General features: G+C 38.1%; 1 protein-coding gene across 1 annotated transcript in view; it reads right to left on the minus strand.

Annotated features, from left to right (window-relative positions):
• Positions 1–817: 817 nt before the first annotated feature.
• Positions 818–26339, minus strand: part of LOC115416728 (serine/threonine-protein kinase ULK2-like) — a 31742-nt gene continuing 6220 nt past the window's right edge. Inside the window, 14 exon segments of the mRNA XM_030130577.1 lie at positions 818–987; positions 2112–2280; positions 3869–3957; positions 4050–4100; positions 4208–4290; positions 4385–4443; positions 4535–4636; positions 4753–4826; positions 5397–5570; positions 8392–8418; positions 8421–8427; positions 9984–10016; positions 23810–23851; positions 24044–24136. Coding sequence (XP_029986437.1) covers positions 926–987; positions 2112–2280; positions 3869–3957; positions 4050–4100; positions 4208–4290; positions 4385–4443; positions 4535–4636; positions 4753–4826; positions 5397–5570; positions 8392–8418; positions 8421–8427; positions 9984–10016; positions 23810–23851; positions 24044–24136 — 1065 coding nt within the window. The 3' untranslated portion in view covers positions 818–925.

Here is a 26339-nt window from a genome sequence, read left to right on the forward strand (position 1 = left end):
ACAGAGAGTTTTGTGTACTTTTAAAAACCCTATTTACATTTACTCTGGTATATTCATTCTGAGGTATTTCACATGCCAGAAAATTACCTAATCCCCTCTGCTAACACATAAGGTCTTCTCCTCATACATGCTAAGCAGCCAAGATGAAAATAAAAAAAAAACTATATAAACCAACATTTAACAAGGGGAAAAAGTTCAATCCAACTTCAAGTCAAAGAAAGTTCTTGCTTCTGCAGTGGAATCTCGGTTTACACAAAAATGTGGAGATAGCCACCCAGGAAAACTCTGTACAAGCAAATTTCATTTCCATGTTGGTTTGCAGACTATTGGAATTAAAGTTTTGTTTAAACATAATTGTCTAAACAGCATTACCTTGGTAAGCTGTTAAACTAAATCTAAAACTAACCTAACGCAACATCCACCCCAGAGACATACCTATACTGATTTGATTTAGGTTTAATTAATCTGATCCCAAACCTACAGGTTATGCTGCGTAGGACTATCAATAACTGGAATCAAGATTTTGATATGACTGAAAATATGAAAAGTAATAATTTACTATTCAATTGAATTTAATTGATTTTAATCTCTACACCTCTAACAGCAGTAAATATAAATGAGTAAAAAGAAAAGTACACATCTTTATTGCTCATTTATGGTCTGAAATTGTGAAAATAAAATACAAAGTAAGTCTGGTCAACACAAAACACATGACAATGCTTTCCATGCATACATACTTGAACTCAAGTCTGTGAGTCAAGTGAAATCCAGTTCACATCATCGTGTCACACTCTTTACGATCAGTCAACCTTGGAGGCTTTTTAGCTTCTCATCATCAAATTCTATACAAGCGCACTCTTCATAGGCTCTTAATTTTAACAAATGGGAGAAAATTTCAAATGAAACATCTTTGCCAAAAATACACTCACCCTCCACACATGAGGAACTCACTGGACGGTCGGCGACCCGCTGCCATTGGCTGGTCATCTGAGGAAGAAAGAACAAATAAGGGTGAAACAGGTTTAACTGATGTATAAATCAGCAGTCATTAGGTAATGAAATGCCACTCAAAAGATGAGATGACACATGCAGTGCTTTGCACTTTGTTCATTGTGTCAGTGGAAGACGAGCAGGTGGATTTGTCTGTGTGTGCATGTGCACTGCAGCAGGTGCAGAGTGCAAGGGTTCATTTTACTAGTCAAGTGGGTAAATGTGTATGTCTACTGTGTGTGGACCGTTGTCTAAAATTACAGCATGAAATGTTTAGCAGCTGTCTCATTTACTGGCTGCGGATTTGGTGACATGTGCTTCATGTGAGCATGTGAGGGTGTATAATGAAAACACAGTGCATCTACGTCAGCTGCCAGTTTCTGACACAAGAAAGATGCTGCACATGGAGACTAGACAGACTATATACGTCTACATGTCAGGCAGTATGTAAGGTTAAACATTATAAGTCAACAAAGCAAATCTGCACACTGGCCTACTGTTAGTTATATAAAGACTATATAGTGCCCAGGGTTTACATTTACTTGGGTATACATTCAGGCTACCTGTACCCTCACAATAATTGATCAGACAGGACAAAGAACTCACTGTTTCTGCATTTTGTCATATGGTGATATTGCTTTATCTATTTGGTTCCAATGAAATATTCTTGAAAAGTAGTAAGAGGAAAAACACCAGGTCTACAGCAAGATTGTACACTCTTACAAGCAGTAGGACCATCTCACAACAAAAATACCCCACAAATGACACAATAAAAGCACCCTGGAAACACTTGACATTTACAAAGTGAAAACAGTGAGGACTTCTTTCTGCTCTGTATCTATTCAAATATTCACTGTTAGGAACTACAACTCAACCTCATTATTAAGCACGAAGGAATCATGATGCTCAACAAAGACCAAAGGTTAATTATACAACATAATACAAATAAATGTCAACTGGTGAAAAATGAACAGTGACACTGTTTTAAGGAGGAATATTCCATAAAGGAAATGAGAGCAGCTGATCAAGAAGCAGCCGTAATATTCCTTGCATACAGTTCTGGTGTTTGAGATACACCTGAGTGAAGGGTTTGTAAATTATAACTGTGAATTGACGCTTACAGCTGTCAGTGGAGATGTGAGGCACCAGGACAAAGTCATCGGTGTCGCAGGAGGAATTCTTGCTGCTGGTGCTTCCTGCAGACTCTTTGGACAGCTGAAGAAAGTTGGGAGGACCCAGTGGAGGGGATGACAAGCCGTCTTCTGCTAGAGTCTGCATGTCCGGGAGAGACTGTCAAAGGAGAGAGACAGATTAAGTCGTAGTATACTTTCTAAATGATGCAATTAAGGCTTCCAGGCAGGGCAGTGCTGACTGTCAAACTAATGTAATCACATTGTTAGAGAGAACACGCACGTCCTAGGAAATGGACTGGGCCTGCATTTCTACTGCTGCCGTGAAATGAGATGTGTCAGTGTGCAAACAGATTGTCAAAACTAGCAGTAGATTTGTTAGTTAAAGTAGTGGAGTGTAGCAGGGCTGGAGGATGTAGCTGAAAACTCCATCATGACACAATATTTTATTTCATTCTATATACTGTAGATATTTAGTTGATTTTCATTGTTTTTTTTGATAAAAAGCTTGGTCGGGGGTCACACAACAGTATTGTTTCCCTCTGCATATAGGTTACATCTCATGGAAGTTTCAATTTCAAGTACTCATGGAATTTAAGTCATAGTACTACATGCAGTCCATTTCCTCTGGTACTTTATATAATGATCAAGTCACTGAAAATGTCAGTTACTCCACCACTGATGGGGGAACTGTCTGTACCTATCTCCAAGTGAGGGCTGTCTTGTCTACAGCAAGAGGACAGGGATATTTAGCCATGAGTCTGAGATATTTTACCCAATACAACATAACAAAAAAGTAATCAATGCCTTTTCTACGAAAAAAACAAAACAAAACTATTTTCCTTAGCCATGTCTCGCCAGACTGAAGGATAGAAATATACTGAGAACTTTGATCACCTATTTTTACGAAAGACCTTAAATTAAGTGTTAATTCAGAATTTTGCTCCAGTTTATATTCAATAAAGGACCACAAGTAAATAAACCTATTACTTAACATGTAATAAAGGCCAATCAGTAATGTGTCACTGAACCACTTATATTCACAATTAGTCAAATATTTTCAAAACTAAAGTGTGTGTTTTCATGGATGGTGTGTATGTTTAGTCATTTGGTGCAACAGCATTTGGTCTAAAAGTGGTTGATAGAATGCACCTCTCTATTTTCTAGATGGTGTGGTTTTTTTTTTTGCATTTGTAGCGTGTTTTGGGTGTGTTTGTTTTCAGCGTTATATGGCAATTGCATAATTATATTTCCATCATGACATCTGGCTGTCGTAGCTACTTACGAAGTGTTAACGATATTTTCATGCCTCACATATTAGATTTCATCCGCATAGTGACAGTACCACCCAAACAACACACCTATTAAAGCCACTCCTAACACCTTCCATTGTTGAAGGAAATAATTATTAGTGCAGGAGTGAGGGAGGGAGCCTGTTTGGGGTTGTTCATACAACTATTTGTGATGTGCTTTCAAGATGTTTGCAATTAATGAATTACGAGACTTATACCAAAGAATTTTCTTATTGCTAGTGATTAAGTTTCTACGCTACAGAGAACACATAGAATCTACTGGATTTATATAGTAAAAGCTTCAAAGTATAAATAAATCTGCCTGTAAATCTGTTTTAAACCTTGATTTGGACCCTATGTTTGGGATTTCAGCACAATCAGCAGTGGAAGTAGAAGAACAGAAGTATTCAAAAAGGCAACCCTAAGTAAGGATTGATAAAGTAATATTAAGCTCACAGGAGGGGAGTTGTAACGGATGCATGGGGAGCTGCCGCAGGAACTGTCCGTCACAGCGTTGGAGGTGCTTGGGACTGGAACTGGACATGCTGAGAGAAATAAAAGCATGATTCATCAAGAGCTGAACTGTGAAGGTCTTAAAATGCAATACAGAGAACTTAGAGTGTGCACAAACGCTTACATTTTTTAATAGTGGATGATGGCTCCAGGAAAGGATGGCTGAAAAATGTGTCTGTAGAGCAACAGGTTCAAAAGTGAGACACGTTCAGAACAAATTAGACCTTTACAGACTTAAAGACAGCTGTGAATGTGAGTAAAACTTTGTGAGAAAGTACTCACCAAAGTCCATCCTGTCTTTCTGATTCCGCTGCAGCAGCCCCAACAAAAGGTCGCTGAGCTGTGGCGAAGTCTCCCTTGGGATGCTGGGTAATGAGAGCATGAGGGCGTTAATGCATTGCAAATCCCTCAAAATGACACATTCTCCAAAATAAATGGCTGACACTCTTTGTAACTTACATAGGCTGGAGATTTTTGTTCTTCTCATAGAACATCCTTAGATCTTGTGGACTATTGGCCTGTGATGAATAGAAAAAGAAATGAAATGAACAGAGGAACACAGATAAAGTGTGCTTCTTCCCAGCTGGTTGTTTCTCCTGCAGTACCAACCTGGAAAGGTGGCTTTCCAACCAGACACTGGTAGATGACTGTCCCGATGCTCCACAGGTCAGCCTTGGCGTCATAATTCTGGGACATGATGACCTCTGGGGCCTGAGGGACAAAACAGGCCAGAACATGGAGAGTTACACAACAAGCTGCTGAGAAAGCTGATGTTTCAAAACAACTGACCTATGCTGCAACACAGATCATGTGAGAAGCACACTTACCATGTACATGGGTGACCCGCATAGTGTGGCCGCCATCATGTTGCTCTGGAGGTACCGTGCAAAGCCAAAGTCAGCTGTAGGTCACACGCAAGAAACAAGGCAGTCAAGACACAAGTTCTTATTAGTAGTATCACATCTATCATTTACCACTATTATTAACTCAAAAACAGACAGTAAGACAGCAAGTCCAGAGTGTTTAGCTTGTCAAAGATATGGCTGGATTATCAATGTATTGGACATTAACTATAGACTGATTATTACAAAAAGATACAGTTCAGAATAAAACTAGTATTTACACCTGCATTTCTGAACTTATTTTAAGTATTGAAGTAATGAGGACCTTTTAATTACATCGAAAAGCAAAAAATAAAATAACTATGGTGGGAATAGACGGTGGCCATTGTTGTGAGATACAAAATAATGGAAAACTAGTTAAATAAAATAAACAATAATGGTCATATATTCTGCCCTAAACCAAATTAAAATGATTCTTTTCCTACAATTGATATTTTAAGATATTTATAGCTTGAATATCAACTACATTTAAGATGCTTTGGAAATTCAGGGAATTAAATATTTTTGTGTTCAGGTTTTAACTGGTAATTTTGACACAGTGGTGAAAAACCTCTGTCAGATTTGTTTACCTATTTTGATGCGGATGCCACTGATGTTGGACTTCTTGCGTCCCACATATGACAGCAGGATGTTCTGTGGTTTCAGGTCACGGTGGATGATTCCTTTGCTGTTGAGGATGCGCATGGCGGCGGCAATCTGCTGGAGGAAAACCCTCAGTGTGTCTTCTCTTAGGGTCCCCTTGGCTAGAGAAAAACCAGACTGTGTTAAAACCTGTGCTTTTTTGTCAGTTCACAATCTTAATTTACAACTCTTTTATGGTTTTCCCAGGGGAAGGGAGTCCTGCTTCCCTCAGCAAATAAAGGTGCCCCTTCTTGCCCTTGTAGCTCTATTACATTCCTGGAAAATTGTCTTGAGGCTTGTCTATTGATTGAACTGAGGTTCTTCCTGGTGCCTAATGAAACCTATTAATGACTACTTCTTTGGTCTGCACTCACGTGATGCAGAGGTAAAATGTGGATCTACTAAGTGTCTCATTGTTTTAAACAGCTGTCCTACATCTCAATTATAATGTACTTCTGTACAACAACACAACATCACAAGAAGCACTTATCAGCCTCTCCTCATTAAAGCTAATAATTAGCATGTTATGGTATAATCCCTGAGTAAACAGTGTAAATAGGGAAAGCCCAATTCCCTGTGGTAGTAAAATAAATCTTATCCAATGTGAAACTAAGAGGATTCCTCTCGCTCTTTTTCTCTCTTTTTCCACTATTTCCACAAAGCCATTGTGATTACAGTGTAGGCATAGATCAAACCAGTAAGCTTATCAACATTAATCCAGGATTTGGTGGTTAGCTGCTCTCTGCCCACCACACTGGACCAACTTCTAACATGAAAAAGTAACAGGACTATTTTATGTCCGAGTACAGCAGTAATGAAAACGTGTTCTGAGATTGTCACTCCACAGAAAGTGTGTTATTATACACCCAGTAAAATCTGAATGATTCAAATGTTTCAGTATATAAAGTTAGGTTTCAAAAGGATGAGAAAATACACATAATCTGCTCTGAAATGTTGGGGACACATTAGCTGAAGACACTGAAACCATACCTCTTTCATGTGTCAAATAGCAGTGTGCAATGAGCTTGGAGCTGAAAATGGAAGCTAGGTCTACCACCTTTATTGGACATGTAGAGACATATGTACTTAACCGTATAAGCCCTGGAGTCCTACATTAGACCCAGAATCCAATCGAAGCTAAAAGACGCTGACCTACCAAAATGTAAAACCGTTGCATAGTTCAGTCTTTTCATATTTCCAGAGACTATTATCCTGTATTATAATAACATGTTAATAGCTACAGTAATAATGTGTCAAGAACACCTAACCTAACCTACACTGATAAAGACCGTAGTTACAATATTTCATGGCTTATCAGAACCCAGTTGAGCACATTTATCTTGTGAACTTTAATGTACAGCCCAAGTCCTCCACTATGACCCCTCAAGTTTCACAACCACAAATGTTACTCAAGCAGAGACTCAAATACCCCTAGTCATGGATGATTCTGATCATGACCTGCGCTGAACACTGCGTAAGTGAAAATGTCGGGCAGGTATACTATGCAAAGGTACAGAGATAAGGGAGCTGTTCTGGCAGCACAATCAATACTTTTATATAACAGAGGTGTAAACACCTGTGGTTATCTAAGGGATCTACTGAACACGTATACACTGTCTTGGATTTAGAGCAGTTTGTGATTCCAGAAGCAAACCTGGATTCAACTGTCTGAAACTAATGCATTAACTCAAATATGACCCAGGCCTTTATTTACCTCAGCTTCAAAAGGGAACAGGCCTTTATTTCTAATTCCTTTAGTCTGAGAAGTGTAAATGGTCATGTATCTGATACTGCAGGTGGCTGCAGCTCAGTTGGTAGAACAGATCATTCACTAAGTGGAAGGCTTGTGGTTCAATCTGGCCACTGTCCACAAGTTGAAGTGTCTGACGCCTGATGTCTGACTACTGGTTTTCATTTCAGGGAAAAATGTCGTCATGTATTTACTCACCACATGATGTCTTAGCATAGTTTTTTCTAATGATTGCTTACCCTGTACAACGAAAATCTTTCACTAACAGGAATACTATGGTGTGGGTTTTATAGTCTTTCATTTACACTGCAAAATATATACGAACACGATGAAACTCGACATACTAGTCTTCTCATCTCTAGCAGAGCGAGACATCCTACACACATGACATCACTGATACAGTACAGTGGTTGCATACATCCTTCCTTTAGGCATGTCCTCTCAACTCTTTGTGTTTGAGCATTACAGAGTAGCCACATGTATGGAGGTGCTTGAAATTTTATGAAACCTTCAGAATTTTATCTTGTTTTTGCATGAATATGACCTAAAACATAATCTGATTTTTACACATGGAAACCACCTCAACAAAATCTGAAACTTAGCCACATATACACACATATTTGTGATTATGCATGGCACAAATATGTTTAATTGTTTAATTCGGTTCTCTTATCCAGTTTTAGGACAAATTAATGCAAATAAAAAGATATTTACAAAAAAATAGGGAGGAATGAAGAGAAAGGAAGTGTAACCAGGATGAATAACTTTTTAAAAATTAAGAAAAATAAGGTTAATGTAAAATCTGCATTGAACCTCTGCACATCACTCTCTGCTTCATTTCCCTGTTTAAACTTTGAAGACTTACAATAAACTATCACAGTGGCATAAACAGCAAGCTGAATAGCTCAATACTACATAAGCATCCCTTTGTACAAAGCTGCAGTGATTCCCACACATACGCATCCCCCACATGGAAAACATGGAGATATACATTCACATTCCTGCTAAACACAGACACATTATTCTACCAAGTACCCAGCACACATAGCAACCAAGCACAGAATCACATGCACACATTCCCACAGCTACACTCAAAACAGCTGCAGTCACATGGGCCTTCCTCCACTGCAGCATTATCAACTTTATTTTAATGAACAATAGTGTGTGGGTAGGCAGATTAACAGCATGCTTACCTTGCAGATAGTCGGCAAGATCCCCCCGTTACAGTACTGTGTGGGGGGAGACAAATAAGCACAATTTAATTCAGGTTCAACAATGTCAAGCTGAGAAGCATATTTTGGCATTCAGTGGGTCTATGAGCATGTGTTCAACTCATGTGCAGAATAGTCGTAGCTTCATCAGCACTGACTAGTTTTGCTTGAGAACAGTTGGTTCTCAAGAGAGACATCAGGAACAGGGGGTTTTAGAAGAAGAGGGAAAGAGAAAAGTGTTGAGGACATAAGATAAGTCTTATGGCTCAGAACTCAGCTCAGGTTCTTGTACTAAATGTTCTAGTACCTTCAAAAACTCACTGTTCCAAAAAAACTGACTGCTTTAGCACAAAGTGCTCAAAGAACACAGGATTCTTTTCATGGGGCTTACACCTGACTTCCATCTGATACATCCAGTGTTTGAGTAAGACAAGCTTTTACTGCTAAGCAAAATATGAGTCATTAGTATTGATTTAATAAGAATTTATGCTTTGAAGCACAGCAGCAAAAGAGTCAGCTGTTTTTCTGGACCATGACACTTATGAACTAGTTTTCAATATTTTCCTACAATTGATATGGGTACTTTTCAAAATCAATATCCAATTCAATATTTATTTTATTTACATGAGTCTTCAGGGTGTTAGTTGACTGGCAGCTGTATGTAGGCTTTAAGCTAATGTTTTTCTCTGCAAATGCATCTCCATTCAAAACATCAGTTATCAGACTCTTTGGTGGGTATTAGTAAATTATTGGCATTGGTCCAGAATGAATGAGTCAACCCCTACATAGCAACATTAAAACTTTGCAAAGCTTCAGCAGTCAGTAATCAGGAGAATTTGAAAAAACAACCTTTCCTCCCTCTCTTTCCTCTCTGTTAAAAGTATAGAGTGAATAAAGAGAAGGATGACGTGACATTGCAATGGAAAAAGGAGGCTAAAATGTCACACTGCCATGTTGTTTCAATTACAGGATACTGTTGAAATTTTTTACAATGATCGGTCATTACAGCTGTCAATCACCATGTTTTTAATAGTGTTATTGGCAAAAACCTGAAAAGAGCCAAGGGGTGGAACTCTATTTTCCTCTCAAATCATTGGAACATTTGCCTAAAGATTTCAAAGCAATTGCCACCTAGTTTTAAATATGGCTATGAAAACCGGTTTATTTCTCAGAAATGTACTTTAAGAAAGTAAACCTACTGGATTCTAATATACTGTAGAGCTTTTGCAACCTACGATGAGCTTTCGGAGAACATGATTCCTAGAAATTAGATGAGAGATTTATTTTCAAAGAGTAACTTGAGGTGCAGTCAGGGTTTGTTTTCGACCCTGCAGCCAGCTGAGAGTCTTGCGAAATAAGTGTAACTGACTTGGAAAAGGTTGTAAACGCTGTGATGAGGAAAACAACAGAGCAAAAGGCAGGACAAATGTTCAGCAGCAGAGCTCACACAAAGCTGGGTCAACCTCTGCATTACCTCAAGTCATTTACCGTTAGTGAGACCAAAAAAAACAACACTTTGATATTCTAATGACCTTTCACATGAGAGGGTTATGTAGGCATGTTTCTACACTTACCTCCATGACCAGGAAAACAGAGTTGGGTGTTTCCTGGAAAAGAAGAGAGACAGGATTGATCAGACATACTAGCACCTGCCAATTCCACCACACAGAGAAGAGACAAACATCCCATAGTGTCACTGCTCACTATTTTTGACTGCAGTGGCTGTTTATCATGTATTTTCCCCCTCTATTGGATAGTTTATACAAAAACAGGGCACAGAGGCATGATAGAGCCTGATGTAAAAAGCAGTAACAGTCCTACAGAGGTAAAAGAAATATATTTATGACTGTGTAATGATGTTTATGCAATTACATTTTGCATGAAATGAGACTGTCAGTACCAAAATATGGAGTTAAAAAAGCTTCCACTAGAACATATGATCTGTTGTAACATTAATTGCATGTTAACACTTATCATTTATGCATCTGTCTTGATAAAATTACTTCTAGCTCTTCTTGTTTAAGCTACTTTATATTTTAATTACTGGAATTGCAATTATATTGTTATACTGAATTTCTTTTTTGTTACTTGTTATCACTGTTCAATGACTTGGTTCTTGAGTGTCATTTCTTTAGCTATATTGAAAATGACACATTTGTGTAAATATTTCTGTGCCAAAACAAAGACTAATTTTATTTCTCTGATTATTTAAACAGAAGACTCCCTGTTAGTGCTATTGTCAGGCATAAGGGTGATGATTTCACACCAATTCAGAAATGTTTTTTACTCAGTCACTGTTTTTAGTGAGGTCCCTGTGGTGACACAAGACTAACAAGCAAATACATTTCACACTGTACATTTTCTGTTCTTCATTGAAGGCAGATTAAGACTTCAGATTCACTTTTTTGTGTATTTCCTCATACAAAAACAAAATGTTTCTTCTAAAAATCAAGACCCCAAAATCCAAACACTAAACGGTTAATAAATAGTTAATAAAAACTAAAGCCATTAATGTGAGAGCCCATTTAAAGTCATGTTAGACAAAATATTCATCTGTAATGCGTCTCAAAACAAAGACATCTACAGCTGCAGCATACCAAAATCATTATTATTCACCTAAAAGAGACAAAGCAATCCAACTGAACAAATGAACCTCCCATTCATTTAGTTGTATTGTTACAGCTTCAGCAGCACTCTATATGGATATGAGTGGGCGAGTACTGTGTGACTACTGGTCAACTGAAATGTGTGATGCTAATGGGTTTGGCTACTAAGTAGCTCAGTGTTTTCCAATCCAATACAGTGTTTTCTCCAACTGGGGCAGGTGGTGATGGGGGATGGGGCAGCAGCACTGATTCCGCTCAGTCTGACTGTATGTACTGAGGAGGAAGGGGAGTAGGACTGGGAGTGGGGTGGGGTGAGGATTACATAATGAGGACGTTCCCTGCCGTGCAATCTGAAGAAAATGGGGGAAGGGGCAGCTGCAAGGTGTCAGAGGGCAGAGGAGTTAACCGATATGTACAACAATTACAGACGTCACTGTGGCCGACTGACTGGACACTGTCACTGAAGTGGCCATTATCTAACGTCCAAGAAAACTGATATGGACAAAGGGCGGGGGTACGTCTGAAAAGCTGAGCCTGTCTCGTCATGTATTTACTACATAATAGGGACATAAAGCAGTTACGAAGTCACTAAGGAGGACAGGTCTCCATACTGCGAGTGTCTTAAACTATGAGGGTTAGCAACTGTTTTAAGAACAGGGTTCGGTCAATGTTGGGGTAAGTCTCAAAAAATTGAATTAAATCCACCTTCCTCTTTTCAGACTTGCCCCAACTACTTATAAGCTACATATGTTTTGCTTCTTCATTTATTTGGCCTCTACATTGACCTGTGCTGATGTGGCAATAAAGAGACGTGGAAGAAGAAGCCTAAAAGTTTTATTTAAGTTAAAGTATGCATAAGTAAATAAGTATTCATAAGCACGTTTGGATCCATTTTACTGGTGTGTTCATGGTTATTGTTACATTTTACAACCGTATATGAAGTTTGGCCTCATGTAAAGTACTTTATACACTGCTGATAGTTTCATCTAAAGGTACTATATTCTTATATATTCATATATTGCATATATTCATATTGTAACATTGTCAGGTTCCATCTTTGACACTGCATTTTCCAAAAGAGTTTTAAAGAGGTTATTTATTGTTTAAATGAAGTAGGAAATGTTAACACATTTGATGAGATGTGGACAGGAAGCATATGTAAAAATGCAATCTGAAAAATCACTAAAGTTGTCAGACAAATGTAGTAGATTACAAAGTTGCTTCTGAGATGTAGTGGAGTAGTATAAATAGCAGAAGATTGAAATACTCAAACTTAATACTCAAACTTAAGTGAGGTACAGTACTTGAGTAATACTTTAAGATACAGTCCACTACTGCGTAAGTCAATGTCGTGTCCTGTAAGTAGAGACAAACACAACTCGTGCTTATTTTTGTTCTGGCTCTTTCACATATTGTTGTCTCTGGCTGTTGCCTTTGCCTCAGTTTGGTTTGTTGCCTAATTGCTGAGAAGTGAAATGAATATCAAGAGGCAGGTGGCGACAGCTGCAAATAGGGCATCCTTTGTTTAGGAGGGCTCGGAGGGAAGTAGCTGCACACACTTATGAAAGTAACAACCGCTCAGACTGTTTACAAGAGAGACTGTATTCTAGAAGGTACTTCCACGAATCTGGAATACTTTTCACACTCATGACTTGCTGCCAGATGAAGGCCGGCCTCCCAGATATTCCCCTCCCCGCTCAAAATATTCCAAAACAACTCAGATATAAAACCCCCCTGTTGTCTTAACCTTGTCACACTCATGTAACATTCAGAAGCGGTTTCACAAGCTGTCAAAGTGCCAGCTGGTCAGACGAATGAAGGGATTTTTAATATCTGACAACGCAACAGACACAAGTTGTGATGTTTTAAGGTGGGGCACATACACAAACACTGAAACAAAATAATCAGGACTGGCCAGAGTCCATGTGACCCAAAACAACACTGTGTATGAAAGCTGTTCAGTTATGCGTCACAATCCAGCTCCAGTAGAGTGAGGTTATGTAACGACGTGGGGGGATGGGGAATGGTCAAACTGGGAAAGAGAGGAGTGCGTATTGCTACTGGGAAAGGGGGAGGAGGGAGGGGGTCTGGTTTAGCAGTTGTGTAAAAGCCGACGTGTTTCTGTCACGCAAGTGGTGACTGTAATCTGTCCTGCTCCAGTGTCACTTTAGAGTAAAGTGTACTCAGATGATACATGACAGCAGCAAGTAAACACTAATTATGTACTGGGGTGAAAAGGTTGAAGCAGTTTGTTTTTTTTACTTTTTCAGCACGGCTCAAGTTTGTGTACAGACGGATGTGTATTATTTTGCAGGAGGGGCAACAGGATGATTTGTTGTTCCCCAGATACGCCAATATGAAGTACACACATGAAAAACACAGACATGGAAAGGAACAGGACACCCTTTGAAAGTACATGTGCTTGCAACATGTCATTAGACACAATATAGTGCCATAATCTAATGGAATACTGGCAGAGTCTATAACAAAATGTCAATGATTACTCAGCTCTTCAGTCTAAAGGGAGAAAATAAATACCATGTGGAAGACAGTGTTTGCCATCATTTATATGCTGCTGATTAAGCACATTACAGGTACATGATGTGTGCTTGTGGCATTTTACTGCAGCTTTATGTTTTCTGACTGATGTTTTGTTTTTTCAAAAGTTCTTTGCCTTAGCATTTTCTTGCCTAAGGTGTGGGGGGCTTCAGTTATCTTCAAAACAGTCTTTAACCAAGTGCTACACACACTGTTCTTGAGCTAGAACATGACAAACATGCACCTTCCCATATTACACAAAACTAACATCAACAAAAAACATTCTAATCTCTCTCAGGAAGCAGGACAGTTTGCTTTAGTGGTTATTGGATCCATGTTGGTTTTGTTTTGTAGGTCTGTTCCAGCCAAGGTTCTAATAGTTTTGGATTTTTCATTATAGTTTAGTTTGATTTAGTTTTGACTTTTTTTTTCTCTAATTCAGTTAGTTTTAATTCGTTTTTAGAGCAGGTTTGCTGGTTTTTATTAGTTTTCCTTATTTTCTAAATGCTTAGTTTTAGTTTAGTTTTGCCATATCTTTTCTCCTCTTCGCTGCCGTATTCAAATAAATCCCAGACAGGAATCTGCTGCTTTCTCCCAACTTTAGTCTCCATGTTTCCAGGTAGAGTGGGGACCAGAAGACGACTAGAAACCACAAGTGAACACAAGTGACGGACCGTTAAATATCTATGGTGCCAGCAGCTAAAACTGCTTGAGGGAAATAAATCGCTTTCGTATCAGTCCGACATTGACAAAGACGAAAACGAAGGGAATTTTATCCAGAATTTTTATACGTTTTAGTTAGTTTTGTAAACACAGAATACAGTTTCAGTTAGTTATCGTTTTTTTCATTTAATTATAGTTTTTATTTATTTCAGTTAACGAAAATGTTTTTACAATTCTAGTTTTCGCCATTTCATTAGTTTTCGTAAACGATAATAACCTTGGTTCCAGCATGATCAATATAAACAGTTCTCATTTAAAATCGCAGCTCAAGTTAAATCAACTTTAGAAATTAAACAACTTCACTATCTACTCACTTTCTTAGGACATGTGCAAAATGGATCTAAAGATTCTGTAAGACAACAACAATTCATTTTCAACCCTAATATGTGTGTTCCAGTGTTTCCTCAGAGCTGCAAAACCAGCCAGCCAAATATCTGGAAAGCACAGTTCTGTAAAGGAATGTGGTAAGGAGCCAAATACGTAATGCTGATGGCTTTCTAGGAAAAGTTGCTGAGCTCCAGATACACTGCCCCCAAATGTATCCAGGAACGTGTACTGCCCCCCGCCCCTTTTTTTTTTCTTTTTTCCATTTCTCTTCATGTCAGCCCGGCTTCAATAGTTGTAATGAGGACACACACAGACACAAACCACACACACACTCATCAGGTTGGAGGCCCCTCTCTAGGCTGGAACACAGTGTTCCTTAGGAGTCATGCTGGCCTTTGTGAAGATTGCCCAACAAGACAAAACAGCTCATAAACAACGACCACCTTTACCTGATTATGAACTTTAAATCTGTGTGTGTGTATATTACAGAGCTAATAATCAAGGAGAATTATATCTGTGTCATTTGTGTGTGACTGTGCTCTTGATTGTACAATTATGTTTCCCTTATGTTACAACGTAAACAGCAGCTGGTGATGATGGTAATATGAACATGTACATCTGATGAGTGAAGTTTACTTCTGAAATTGAATATTTATTTAATTTTCAAACATAAAGGGCTTGCAGGTACACTTAGAAGATTTTTCTGTTCCTATATTTGATATTATTCAGTTTATTGTGTGTAGTTGCACTGTTTTCATTTTATCTCCGTTCCCTTTATATTCATGTGTAAAGAAACATCAAGAATACTGTGTAAATAAAGTCCATTATTATTACTACTTTTTTGAGACCTTTAAAAATGGATGCACAGTCCATTTACTAAGAAAAGTTTTATAAATTTGAGGTCTAATTTAGATTTTTACTGAGTGTGAACAAATCAGACAGTGTACTAAATATAACTACACATAGTTATTAAAATTAGCAGCAGTGACTGACTACCCATCATCATTTATTTCTAAAAACAGCAAGTCAATTGCTCATTCTATCAAGGAAAAAAAAAATTCCATGACACACAAGACCTAAATGCAGACAATAATCAGAATCCCAATTACTTTCAGTTGAACATAAAGCAAAACCCTCGGACATATTCAGGGACAATGTGAAGAATGATAGAATGGATTCAACTTACACGTGTGAATTTATTTGTGGTAACAACCAGTAGCTTTGCTAATGAGATTTCACTGGTACTGGTAAAAAATCGTTAAAGTTTTCTGTTACCCAGACAGTCCAGCAAACATTTGGTTACCCAAGCTTAAAGCAGCGTATGACGTTCATCACCAATTTTTATCAAATAGCCTAAGTATCACGAATCTGTTAGTGTTTCCATGATTACGCACCTGAATCACTTCCTTGAACAACAACAACAACACAGTGAACAACTTCAAAGTGTACTCCATCACAAGCAGTTCGTTTGTTTACATACCAAACAGATATGTCACTTGGGCCTTTTTCATAAATTTAGTTGCAAAGGGCATTGTGGGAATGGGATACCACACAGCCGCAGTATGGCCGCAGCTGTAACGAACACGGAAACGGCTTCATTGCTTCTTGCAGCTGCAGCTGGCCCGATTGACGGTTCGCTTTCACTTTGGTATGTAAACAAATGAACAGCTTCGAAGTTGTTCACCGTGAGGGAAGTGATTCAGATGTGTAATCACAGAAAGACTAACGAATTCGTGATACTTAGGCTATTACTCAGTTTTTACAGATTTGATGAAAAATTTGTGACGAACGTCATACGCTGCTTTAAAGCTACGTACAGCCACATGAAAGCCGTTAGCATTCTGGCTCACTTAATGCAACAATTATTTGATCTGTGACCTGACAGAGGGTGTTTGAAAGACTATACACTAAGATGAAAAACAAACTAACTTGGCGTCAGAATATGCAAGTTTCTATTTCTTGTTACTCTACCAATGTACAATGTGGCCAGAGTAGTCATACTTTTTCTGCTTAGCAGAACATTTTGTCGGGCTGGACGAAATCTCACACTCTGGCCATCTACACATATTTGATTTTTGTAATGTAAAATCAAAACAATCATACCTCCTGTAATCTCAGCTATTGGCTGAAGAAGCTAAAGCCTACTGGGGGGGGTGCAGAGGACACCTTATAATTATGTGTGTCTACTCCTCACTGTTGCAGCTTGCTTAACATTAACAGAACCATAAAGGAGGACCAGCAGCACTCAGCAGTGTGCTTAAGACTGTCATTAAAAGCAGCCAACGACCAGCGTGCCTCCAAAACTACAGTGCAGAGAATAAGGCCCTGCAATCTGTCACAGGCACACATACTCCCACATCCAGCCCTACAGTCTTTTGTCAGTGCAGTGTTACAGTATCTACCTGGTGATTCATAAGCTCTCTCTCTCACTCAGCTTTTACATTCTTTAGAAAGAAGCCATACAGTGTTTATGACACTTTCAACCTGTTACATGCTCAGTTATTCTAATTAGTCTGCAAATACCACTGCAAATTATCTTAAAATTCTATCTGCATCTATGTACATGCTACCACAAATTCAAATGTCTTCAAAAGATGTCTACACACTGAAACTGAATCTCTATGGTAGGTCCTGAGAAAAAACTATGAATGTTTTCTTTGTGTATTCAGCAATGGACACAAGAAGTGCTGAGGTAGTGTGGTAGAGTGTTAAACTATTATGTCACAGTGTGATGTGAATGAACACCTCCATTGTGATCCTAAATCAAACACACAAATGCACATAAGCAGTTGTTCTCAGTGTTTATTCAGTGCACTAAGCATCACAATGTCAGTGGTGGTATGGACCCAAAGCCGTGGGAACAGAAACATGTGGGCGAAGTGGGGAAATCCTAGTCCTTTAGACTACAATCTAAAGGTGGGTTTATTGCAATACAATAAACTAATGTTACTGAACTAAATGTTCTGTTTTGCTGCTGGAACATTTAAGTACTTGTCCGAGTTGAGCTCAGCCTCCTCATGGATATGACTATATGTCCAATGTTTGCCAGTACAGTACCTTATATTCCCTAGGACTGACATTAAGCTGTAAAATTACATTACTAATGCAGTTACCTGCCCTGTCCCGGAAGCCATTAAGTGTCAACAGCTCTATCAGTAACCACCCGTATTATATACAACTGATGGGTCAGAAAGGTCACGTGGGTGCATCAGTATAATCAGATTAAAATAGGTGACCAATATGCTGTTGCCAAAAGCCAGATCAGGTGGGTGTTTCAGGTAAATCTAGATGTCAGCTTTTTCCTGCCAGAGATAGGTTTAACATGAAAGAATGTGAAAAGGCATTTACGTGAGATATGAATAAATGTAAAAACAACTGTTGGTAAACAGAAAGAAAACAAGATTTCTCTGCTACAATTGGGAGAAAGGATAGTGCATGTTATATTTTAGAAAGTAGTTGTTTTTCCTTTATTATGAATGGTTTTTGGAATTAGAATAACACATTTCCTTCATCAATTTGGAGATTTGTTTTGAGGTTTTTTTTTTCCAAATTTTGTAATAGTGTAGGTCCAGATTTATGGAGATATGCCTAATTTATACACATGATTTAGTCAAATAAAAAATCACAGCGCCTAGGTCTGTCCAAACATATGGACAACTTCCATCCTTGTGAATATCGGCAATAGTGATGACAGAAAGAGCAAAGATGACTAATGCAGCCTGTTTTACAATCAAAGACAATGCTTACCTAGATAACTTGCATTGTGTGTATGCTCCAAGTTAGGTTGTGGGGGAAACTAGTTAGATCAATACCTGAGGTGAACTAATGGTAGTATATAACATAGCTATACAATATGCTTATCTACATTTCATTAAAACTTTGCATTATGATTGAGTGAAAAAAACATTTCCAGTTGTTTTTCCTCTCCACTGTTACCAAGTGTTTGCTCCTGGAGGGTTCTGTTGGGTGTCTGTAAATTGGCTTGAGAGTCTGGTTTCGACCAGCTCTATTTGTAAAGTGTCATGAGGTAACTTTTGTTATGATTTGGAGCTATATAAATAAAATTTGATTTGACTGATTGATAGATAGATATACAAACCCAACTGGTTTGAGAAACTTGAAACAACTTTAAAAAACAGAATTTAAAAACTGTTGAATAATTTCAATTATTGATTTAGAGAATCTGGGTTTTCAGGATTGTTTTTAGGCTCACATCTCAACACATCACACCTTTTTGAATCCAGTGAGATATTTTTAACAGCTGCTCATTGCTCCCCAAAATAAGTAAGTATAGCTATGCTTGGGTTACGCCTCCTGTTTTGCTGAGAAACTCGTACAGCACGTGTTTCTTTCCAACTACATCCCAACCAACAAGCTCGGACGAATCTTGAGACTGCAAATGGAAGAACAAGTGATGATGGGATGGGAAATATGAAAAGGGAAAAACTGAGCTAAATATACTACATAAATAGAGTGGAACAACCAAAATTCAGGGAAGAGAGGTGGCAGCTGGTGTCCGTTACTAAAGGGCTTCAACACACCAGACGTTATTGATAGTCACTAGAGAGGAGACACACACCATTATGGTGACAAACCCGTACTGCAGGGAACAGAAAAGGCAGCTGGTAAGAAAAAGGTACAGACAGAGAGACAGTGTGCCTAAAGCCAGCCATAGAGAGGTGAGAGACAGCAGGCAAACAACACCAACAAGACAGGGAGTGCATGAAGAAACTGAGTCAAAGCACACAATAAACAAAGTGGACTTTGAGCAACTAAACATGGATTGAGACAAACAGCAGCAGTGTGTCAGAGCTGAACCCACAGTGTCTCCTGGTGAAAGACTGAGAGACGGGATAAACACTCAGTGAGGGGGTTCTTGCGGAGATTAGGATTATTTTTGTTGACAGGGTTTTCCCTATCATTATGAGATTTACGTGCACTGCCTAAGCATTTGTACACACCTCCTAAACTGAAGAAACAGTAAAACTCTGCTAGGAGTTCCCTAGTGCTCTGGTGAAATATACGTCAGCCAGCGTGGAGGATGGCAGGTTTTTTTTCCCCCAAATGCTTTTTAGAAGTGGGGGTCATCTATTATATTACACATTACAATTTGAATTGCCCGTTGACAGTATCAAATATTAATTTCAAATGGACTGAATGACCAGCACATGTATGCATTTACCCTTCTACCATGTTCTGCATCATTGGTCATTTGTGGCATTAATGTTTCTGTGTTGTGTTGTGTTAGTTTATAGTGATTCAGCAGTAAAACTGTTGGGTCAGTGCAAACAGTTTTGTTAAATTTGTTTTACTACCACTGATAGTCATGAACAGGGGAAATGAGCTCAGTTTTGCAGACACAAAAATGTGATAACTACTTCCAGATATGGTGCTTACTTATTCAGTGAAGACATTTGTTTCACATTTATTCTAGCTATTGTTTGAATATTGTAATTATATTCCTTCAGAGCAGGGTTATGCAAATAATGATGGAAAATATCCACACTACACAGATGGAGACCAGTGAACAAGATACAGAACAGGGGGATTTTCAACAGGAATGGCTCGTATGGAAGTTCACAACAAAGCAAAACAAAGTAAATCAAAGATGATTAAGTACATTAAGGCTACTGCTACAGCTTCTAAATATTATTTATAGAAGAATTGCTGTATTGTGATCTTCAAGGTTATGGTGGAGCAGATCTATAAACTAGGGGTAACGGTGCACTCGTTTGTACCGAACTGTTTTGGAGGTGTACCGAATGAATACATGTAGCCTAAGTGTTGAACGCAAACACTCGCCTTAAGTTTCCACACGAACCCTGAAGCGGAACCCACACAGTATAAGCAGGGTGGCCACAAGCGGAACCCATGTACAATATTTGATATCCTAGATTGACGTCTAAGTGGCGCACGCACTGTGTACAATTTGGGAGAATTTTGGATTCCCTGTCAATGGAGAGAGACAAGTCAGCAAAACAAGAGCGGTGTGCCGGCATTGTTTCATGAAGATTGGTTATACTTCTGGTAAAACGTCAAATTTCATAACGCATTTAAAACGACACCACCCAACCGTTAATAATTCATACATATAATAATACATTAATTATTTATTTATACATATTTATTTGCACATTAAATGACCCACATAGTGGTCTAAAAACTTCAGCTGAAGAGTGACACTTAATTGTTCATAATATGTTGCATTTTTACTTCAATAAAGTTTTTTAATGAAAATTGGTCTCCTACACTGTACTGAAAATGTACTGAAATGAAATTTTTCTGTACCATTACACCCCTACTACAAACATTGTTTAAACTGACAACACCCCCACTCCAAATCCCTCTACAAACCCAGGAAAACCCTGAAGCCCATTTTTTATTATGGCGCCTTCTTCCTCAAGTCCTCTTGTCTAATCCATTGTATTCTTGTAATTCTAACTATTTGAAGACACAATGACTGGCCCTATCTGATTTCAAATGTTAGGATTAATCTCTTCTGTTCAATGACGTTGGAAGAACTCTTGGATTTGATGAATAAAAATCAAAGAGCAACTACCCGTTTTCAGGACCACAGCAATTTTTTCTTTATGTGGAGGATTTAATCAATTTTGTCCCTGATGGAGGCTACATATTCCACTGTATTCTGCGACTCAGCCATCTGACTCTACCAGAGTTTATTACATCAGCTGGCCTGATGGGTAGAGGAGAGGAAGGGTGGAAGAACTAATCAGCAGCAGGGTTACTGTGGGAGGCTTACGTAAACACAGGAAGTACCACTGTCCAAGGGGAAGTGCTTTATCATCCCTTGAACTGATTCAGCCTCCCACCCAGTGTCTCTTCTTATTGGATGACCACTCAAATTACAGCAACAGAGACTGGAGAATTAACTCCTTCTGATGATAAGCAAATAGGGCTACCTACACAAGCAGTTTGAAAGGTAGTTTAAAGAAAACCACAGCCATTGAGTTCTGTAGTAACCTGAGTAAGTTGTTTATTCAAAGGCTTTGAAAACACATACAACTGCAAACATCTGTTTAGGCTGCATTTCTGTAAACCACTGCATAACTGCAGCCAGAGCCTCTCACACCGCCCACTATCAGAGGAAACAAGCAAGCAGACTCTGTAAGTATGATTAATAATCTCACCAACACTCCACAATGGTATAAACAACACCAGTGATAAATGTTGGAGTTAGAAAGATTGGAAAACAGTTTAATTTCTGCTTCTGGCATAAAGTGTTTAGTTCCAAAGCACATTTCTTTAATCCACCACCAAGAATATGTGATATGGGACTCTAGAAGACAAAGAGGAATTCATCCATGCTTATGCTCATTTAGTATGTGAAGGTCATGTCCTAAGATGGACACCAACCAACGGCGGTGGAAAAAATATTCAGAGACTTACAGTCCAGCATTCAAAACTTAATTTAGGAAGATAGTTGAGTATTAGTAAAACAACGGCTTCTTCCCTGCCAAAGTGAGTCTGATGGCAGGAGGAAAATACTCTAGTTCTGTCCCATCTACCTCTGTTTATGGACATTATTAAAGGAAAGGGAATGTATCATGTCCTTGTGTGTAATATCCTTAAGTGCTATTTGTGAAGAGTATTTATTTTAAGATATTTATTACAAATCTCTTTGTTACTGTCTTTTAATTGTTTTAACACTGTTTTATACTGCTTATATCTTATGCCTTTTATTCTGATTGTATTTTTTAATCTTTTATACTTGTACTCTGAGAGACCTCTGCCAAACAATTCTTATGTACCTGAATGTGTACAAAAACAAATAAACTATCTCTTATCTCTCTTAAAACAGTCTCAATCCATGTTTTTCTACAGGTGATATTTTAGATTTATTTTACAACAACATAATATGTATGTTGCATTTACTACTGTATATGTTCAAGACTGAGGTAATTTGAACTACTTCATATACTGTTGTTACTGTTGTTTAATTGACAGTAATAATGCATCATAATCTATAGGATCATCACTGCTCTCCTCTGAGAACCATGTATTCCTAAAAAGCCAACTTTTAATGAGCTTAGGTTTGTGAAAATACATTGCAATGAGTATATTTACTACAAGAAAAGGTAAAATTGAAAATAACTAATAGAGAAAATACTCTGAAGAGCAAAATATTTGCATCTAAGATGTAGTGGAGCTAAAGTAGCTTAATAAAATGGAAATACTCAAAGTACAAGTACCTTGAATTCGTGCTTGTGAATTGTATACATCAACATGAACATGACATGTACTCCCTTTGCACTGAGCTGGTATTTTCCACTTGGCCAAAAGCACTGAAAGTGGTTTGTTTGGGTGATGTAGTCTTGTAAAAACTTTTTTAGAAATAGACAGAACGGCAGTTTCACTTCCACCTTAATGCAGCCTCAGTGTGTACATATGAGACACGAGGTAACAGTTCTGATGCATGCATGCATGCTTTTATTACAGGTCCCGTGACAGTAAAGAGAAGAAAAGCAGAATGGGGGATTATGTACAGCATTACTAGAAGTCCTAGAAGGCTTATATGCAACCATGTGGTAACGCATTTCTCTGCAGATAAAGGCTGTTAATATACTGTAAATGTAAATGCCTCAGAATCACAGTTGACAAATACATAGAAATAAACTGATTTTGAGTGTAGTGTGGCATTTAGAGGCAAAATAGTACAACATAACATATAGACAGATGGGATTTGAACCACTGCAATACTATGAGTCTGCATCCACCCAGAATCACAAAGAAGGTAGTTGTACTCAGCATGAAATTGGATTACTTGTCAGTAGCAAAACTGATTGTCTTGGTGCATTAAAGACATTTGTGGATGGAGATTTATTGACTATATTCAACATTTCTTTTTTCTTTACAACTGACTCCACAGATACTGGAGCACATATAAAGCTACTTGTCTGTCTGTCTGTCTGTCTGTCTGTCTGTCTGTCTGTCTGTCTGTCTGTCTGTCTGTCTGTCTGTCTGTCTGTCTGTCTGTCTGTCTGTCTGTCTGTCTGTCTGTCTCTGTCTCTGTCTGTCTGTCTGTCTGTCTGTCTGTCTGTCTGTCTGTCTGCCTGCCTGCCAGCCACTAAAGATGCCTACTTTTGGAGACAGATCACAGATGTTTGTCCATTTCTCAATAAAATACACTGATTACATAACTCCCTGTTCTGCTGTCGCACTTCAATACAGAAAAGAAAAGGGCTTACCTGGACATCATAAAGTGCCACAATGTTTTCATGCTGTAGCTCCTGAGCAAAAACAAAGCAGAAAGACAAGATGCATTAGCAGGAGCATGAATAATGCTCTGGTAGCTAATTGGATTGATATTTCCATCAGAGCCCTTTTCTGTCCCAAGGAGCAGCCCGATATAAGGTCAAAGCCAGACTATTCTTTAAGTACATCGAGATGATAAGGGACAGGCAACTAAGTGTCATGCTCACCTTCAAGATTTTGATTTCCTTGCCAAGAAGGATCTGGGACTTGGACAGGTTCTTCTTATTAATGCTCTTGATGGCCACCTCCCAGTCTGTCTTCTGCAGAGAGAAAAAAAGTCTGATTAAAATGCAGTCCATGGGTTTCAAACAACTTATTTAAGACTCAAGTAGTATAAACAATAAATTAAACATGTTTTCTTCTTTATGTTTAATATGTATTCCCACAAAACTATTTTAAAATTCTATTTGTGTTTTAGCTCACTTTACCTTTAGACCATCTTTGGTATAGCAATGTTTTCCACACAATTCAATTTGACAGTTTCCCACATCTATAAACAATGGAATGAGCTTACCGCTGTCAATCAAACAAAGGTCATAAGCATCTTAACTTAGGTTACTAAGTGCCATGTATCCATATCCAATAAAATCAGAAAATACTGCACAAGGTACCAGTGTAAAATTAAAAGGGTGTCTTTTTTGTTACCAAACTAATGTTTCATTTCATTAGAGTGCACTCCTGTGGTATTAAAAAGTGGTCTACTCCAAAACATATTGAGAGTGACTGATTGGAAGATCAAAAAAAATTACAGTTGCAAGACTCCATCAGCAGTTTCAAGTCACGAGTACAGCACAGCTTTTGGTGAGATACAGTTAGGGAGAATGGACTCCGAGTGTTGTTTTTATCTGGGGAACCACCTCAGAATGCAATGGCAAAGATCAAAGACACAACACAATACAACCCATTCCTCCAGACTGCAAGACAATGATAGATACTCACTTTCTTTTTCCAGAATAATGCATGATCTCAAATATAAACCAAAGGCCATTATTGAAGAGCAAGTAACAAAGAGATTAGCATCAGCAATGCTATAGTCAAAGGTTAATTAGAGACAGAAATCTATAACACCTCATCCTGATCTACATATGTGTGTTAGAAGATGCAAAAATCTTACTGAGAGTAAACACAATAACTCAAGACTCAGAGACTAAAATATGTCTGTAAAATAAAATACATAAAAGTAAACCTAGAAACAAGTGAAAAAGTAAGCAGGGCGTACGAAGACCTCTGCCCGGTTGCCCCTCCTGCTCACTGATACTCTGCCTACCCAGGGATTACTTTTGAGTCTTGACTCTCAATCTTTTTAAAACTTTTGAAAAATCTGTTTAAAAAAAAAAAAAAAGGAAAAAATTGAAAAAGGCAGATGTAAAGAACATGTGTGTGAAATTTGGAACATTATAAAATTACCCCCCCCCAGAATTTTTGTTTGAAATTTGTACAATAAAATATTTTATGTCCAAAAAAAAAAAAAAATCCTATTAAGTATCATTTCTCCTGACCATGTAATCACTCCAATTTGGACATCTAAAATGTCAATTATTTTGGGGCACCCTGTATAACACTGTTACCACTGTCAATCCAAACAAATCTGGGTTTTAAATAGGCCTAGTAATTATAAAAAATATTGAATTTCTCATTCAAATTCATTTACATGAATAATCCAAAATCAATTAAAATCCTAAGATAATTTCTTCATGTTTGGTTTCAGGTGTGAAGATAAATGAAGCTTGAACTTTAATCCTTTTATTCAATTCTGCAGTAAAGAAAGCAATATTGGCATTTGTAAATGTAAAATACATTAATGCAACTGTTTCCGGGCCAATTTTTACTTTAAAAAATGTCTTGAACAAGGCATCAGGATAGAGATTTCCTTGTATAATTAACTCTAAAAATTTCATTAATTCCCAAGCAAAGCATGCCTTGAAACATACCAATCTAGTTTGATAATGAATTGAATCAGAAACTGAGCAAAACTGGGGCCTGGTAAATAGGCAATTACTTCAGAAACTCAGTGGTGATACAGCCCCAGACCAAACATGTTTTAAATCAAAATATTAAAAATGTATGTAGCACAGCTATGTGTTGAAAACGCTGATGCATCTGGCCTTAATTGCATTGTCAGCATCACTGTGTGAGAGCTGGCAAGAAGGACGGCAGAAATTTTAGCCGTCCCAATAACACCGGGTCATTTGGATTTCTGTCAGAGCACTGAATGACACGCTGAATGACAAGGCACTCGGATGACAGCTAGACAGTGTGCCAGCCTACTTACACTAAAAGCTAAATGAGAGGAGATGGATCTATTTTTTTCCCTAGACTGAGATAATGTTTCGAGATGAGATCCTGGAGTGGGTATAAAATACTCTTGGAGCTCACGTGAGCTGCAGGCTCTGAGGACAAGTGCTGCACACATACGCCAGTGAAGGACAAAGAAATAAATCCAGGAGTGTTTTGAACTGCTTT

The sequence above is a fragment of the Sphaeramia orbicularis genome, unplaced genomic scaffold (genome assembly GCF_902148855.1).
Source record: "Sphaeramia orbicularis unplaced genomic scaffold, fSphaOr1.1, whole genome shotgun sequence".
In the NCBI taxonomy this organism is placed as follows: Eukaryota; Metazoa; Chordata; class Actinopteri; order Kurtiformes; family Apogonidae; genus Sphaeramia; species Sphaeramia orbicularis.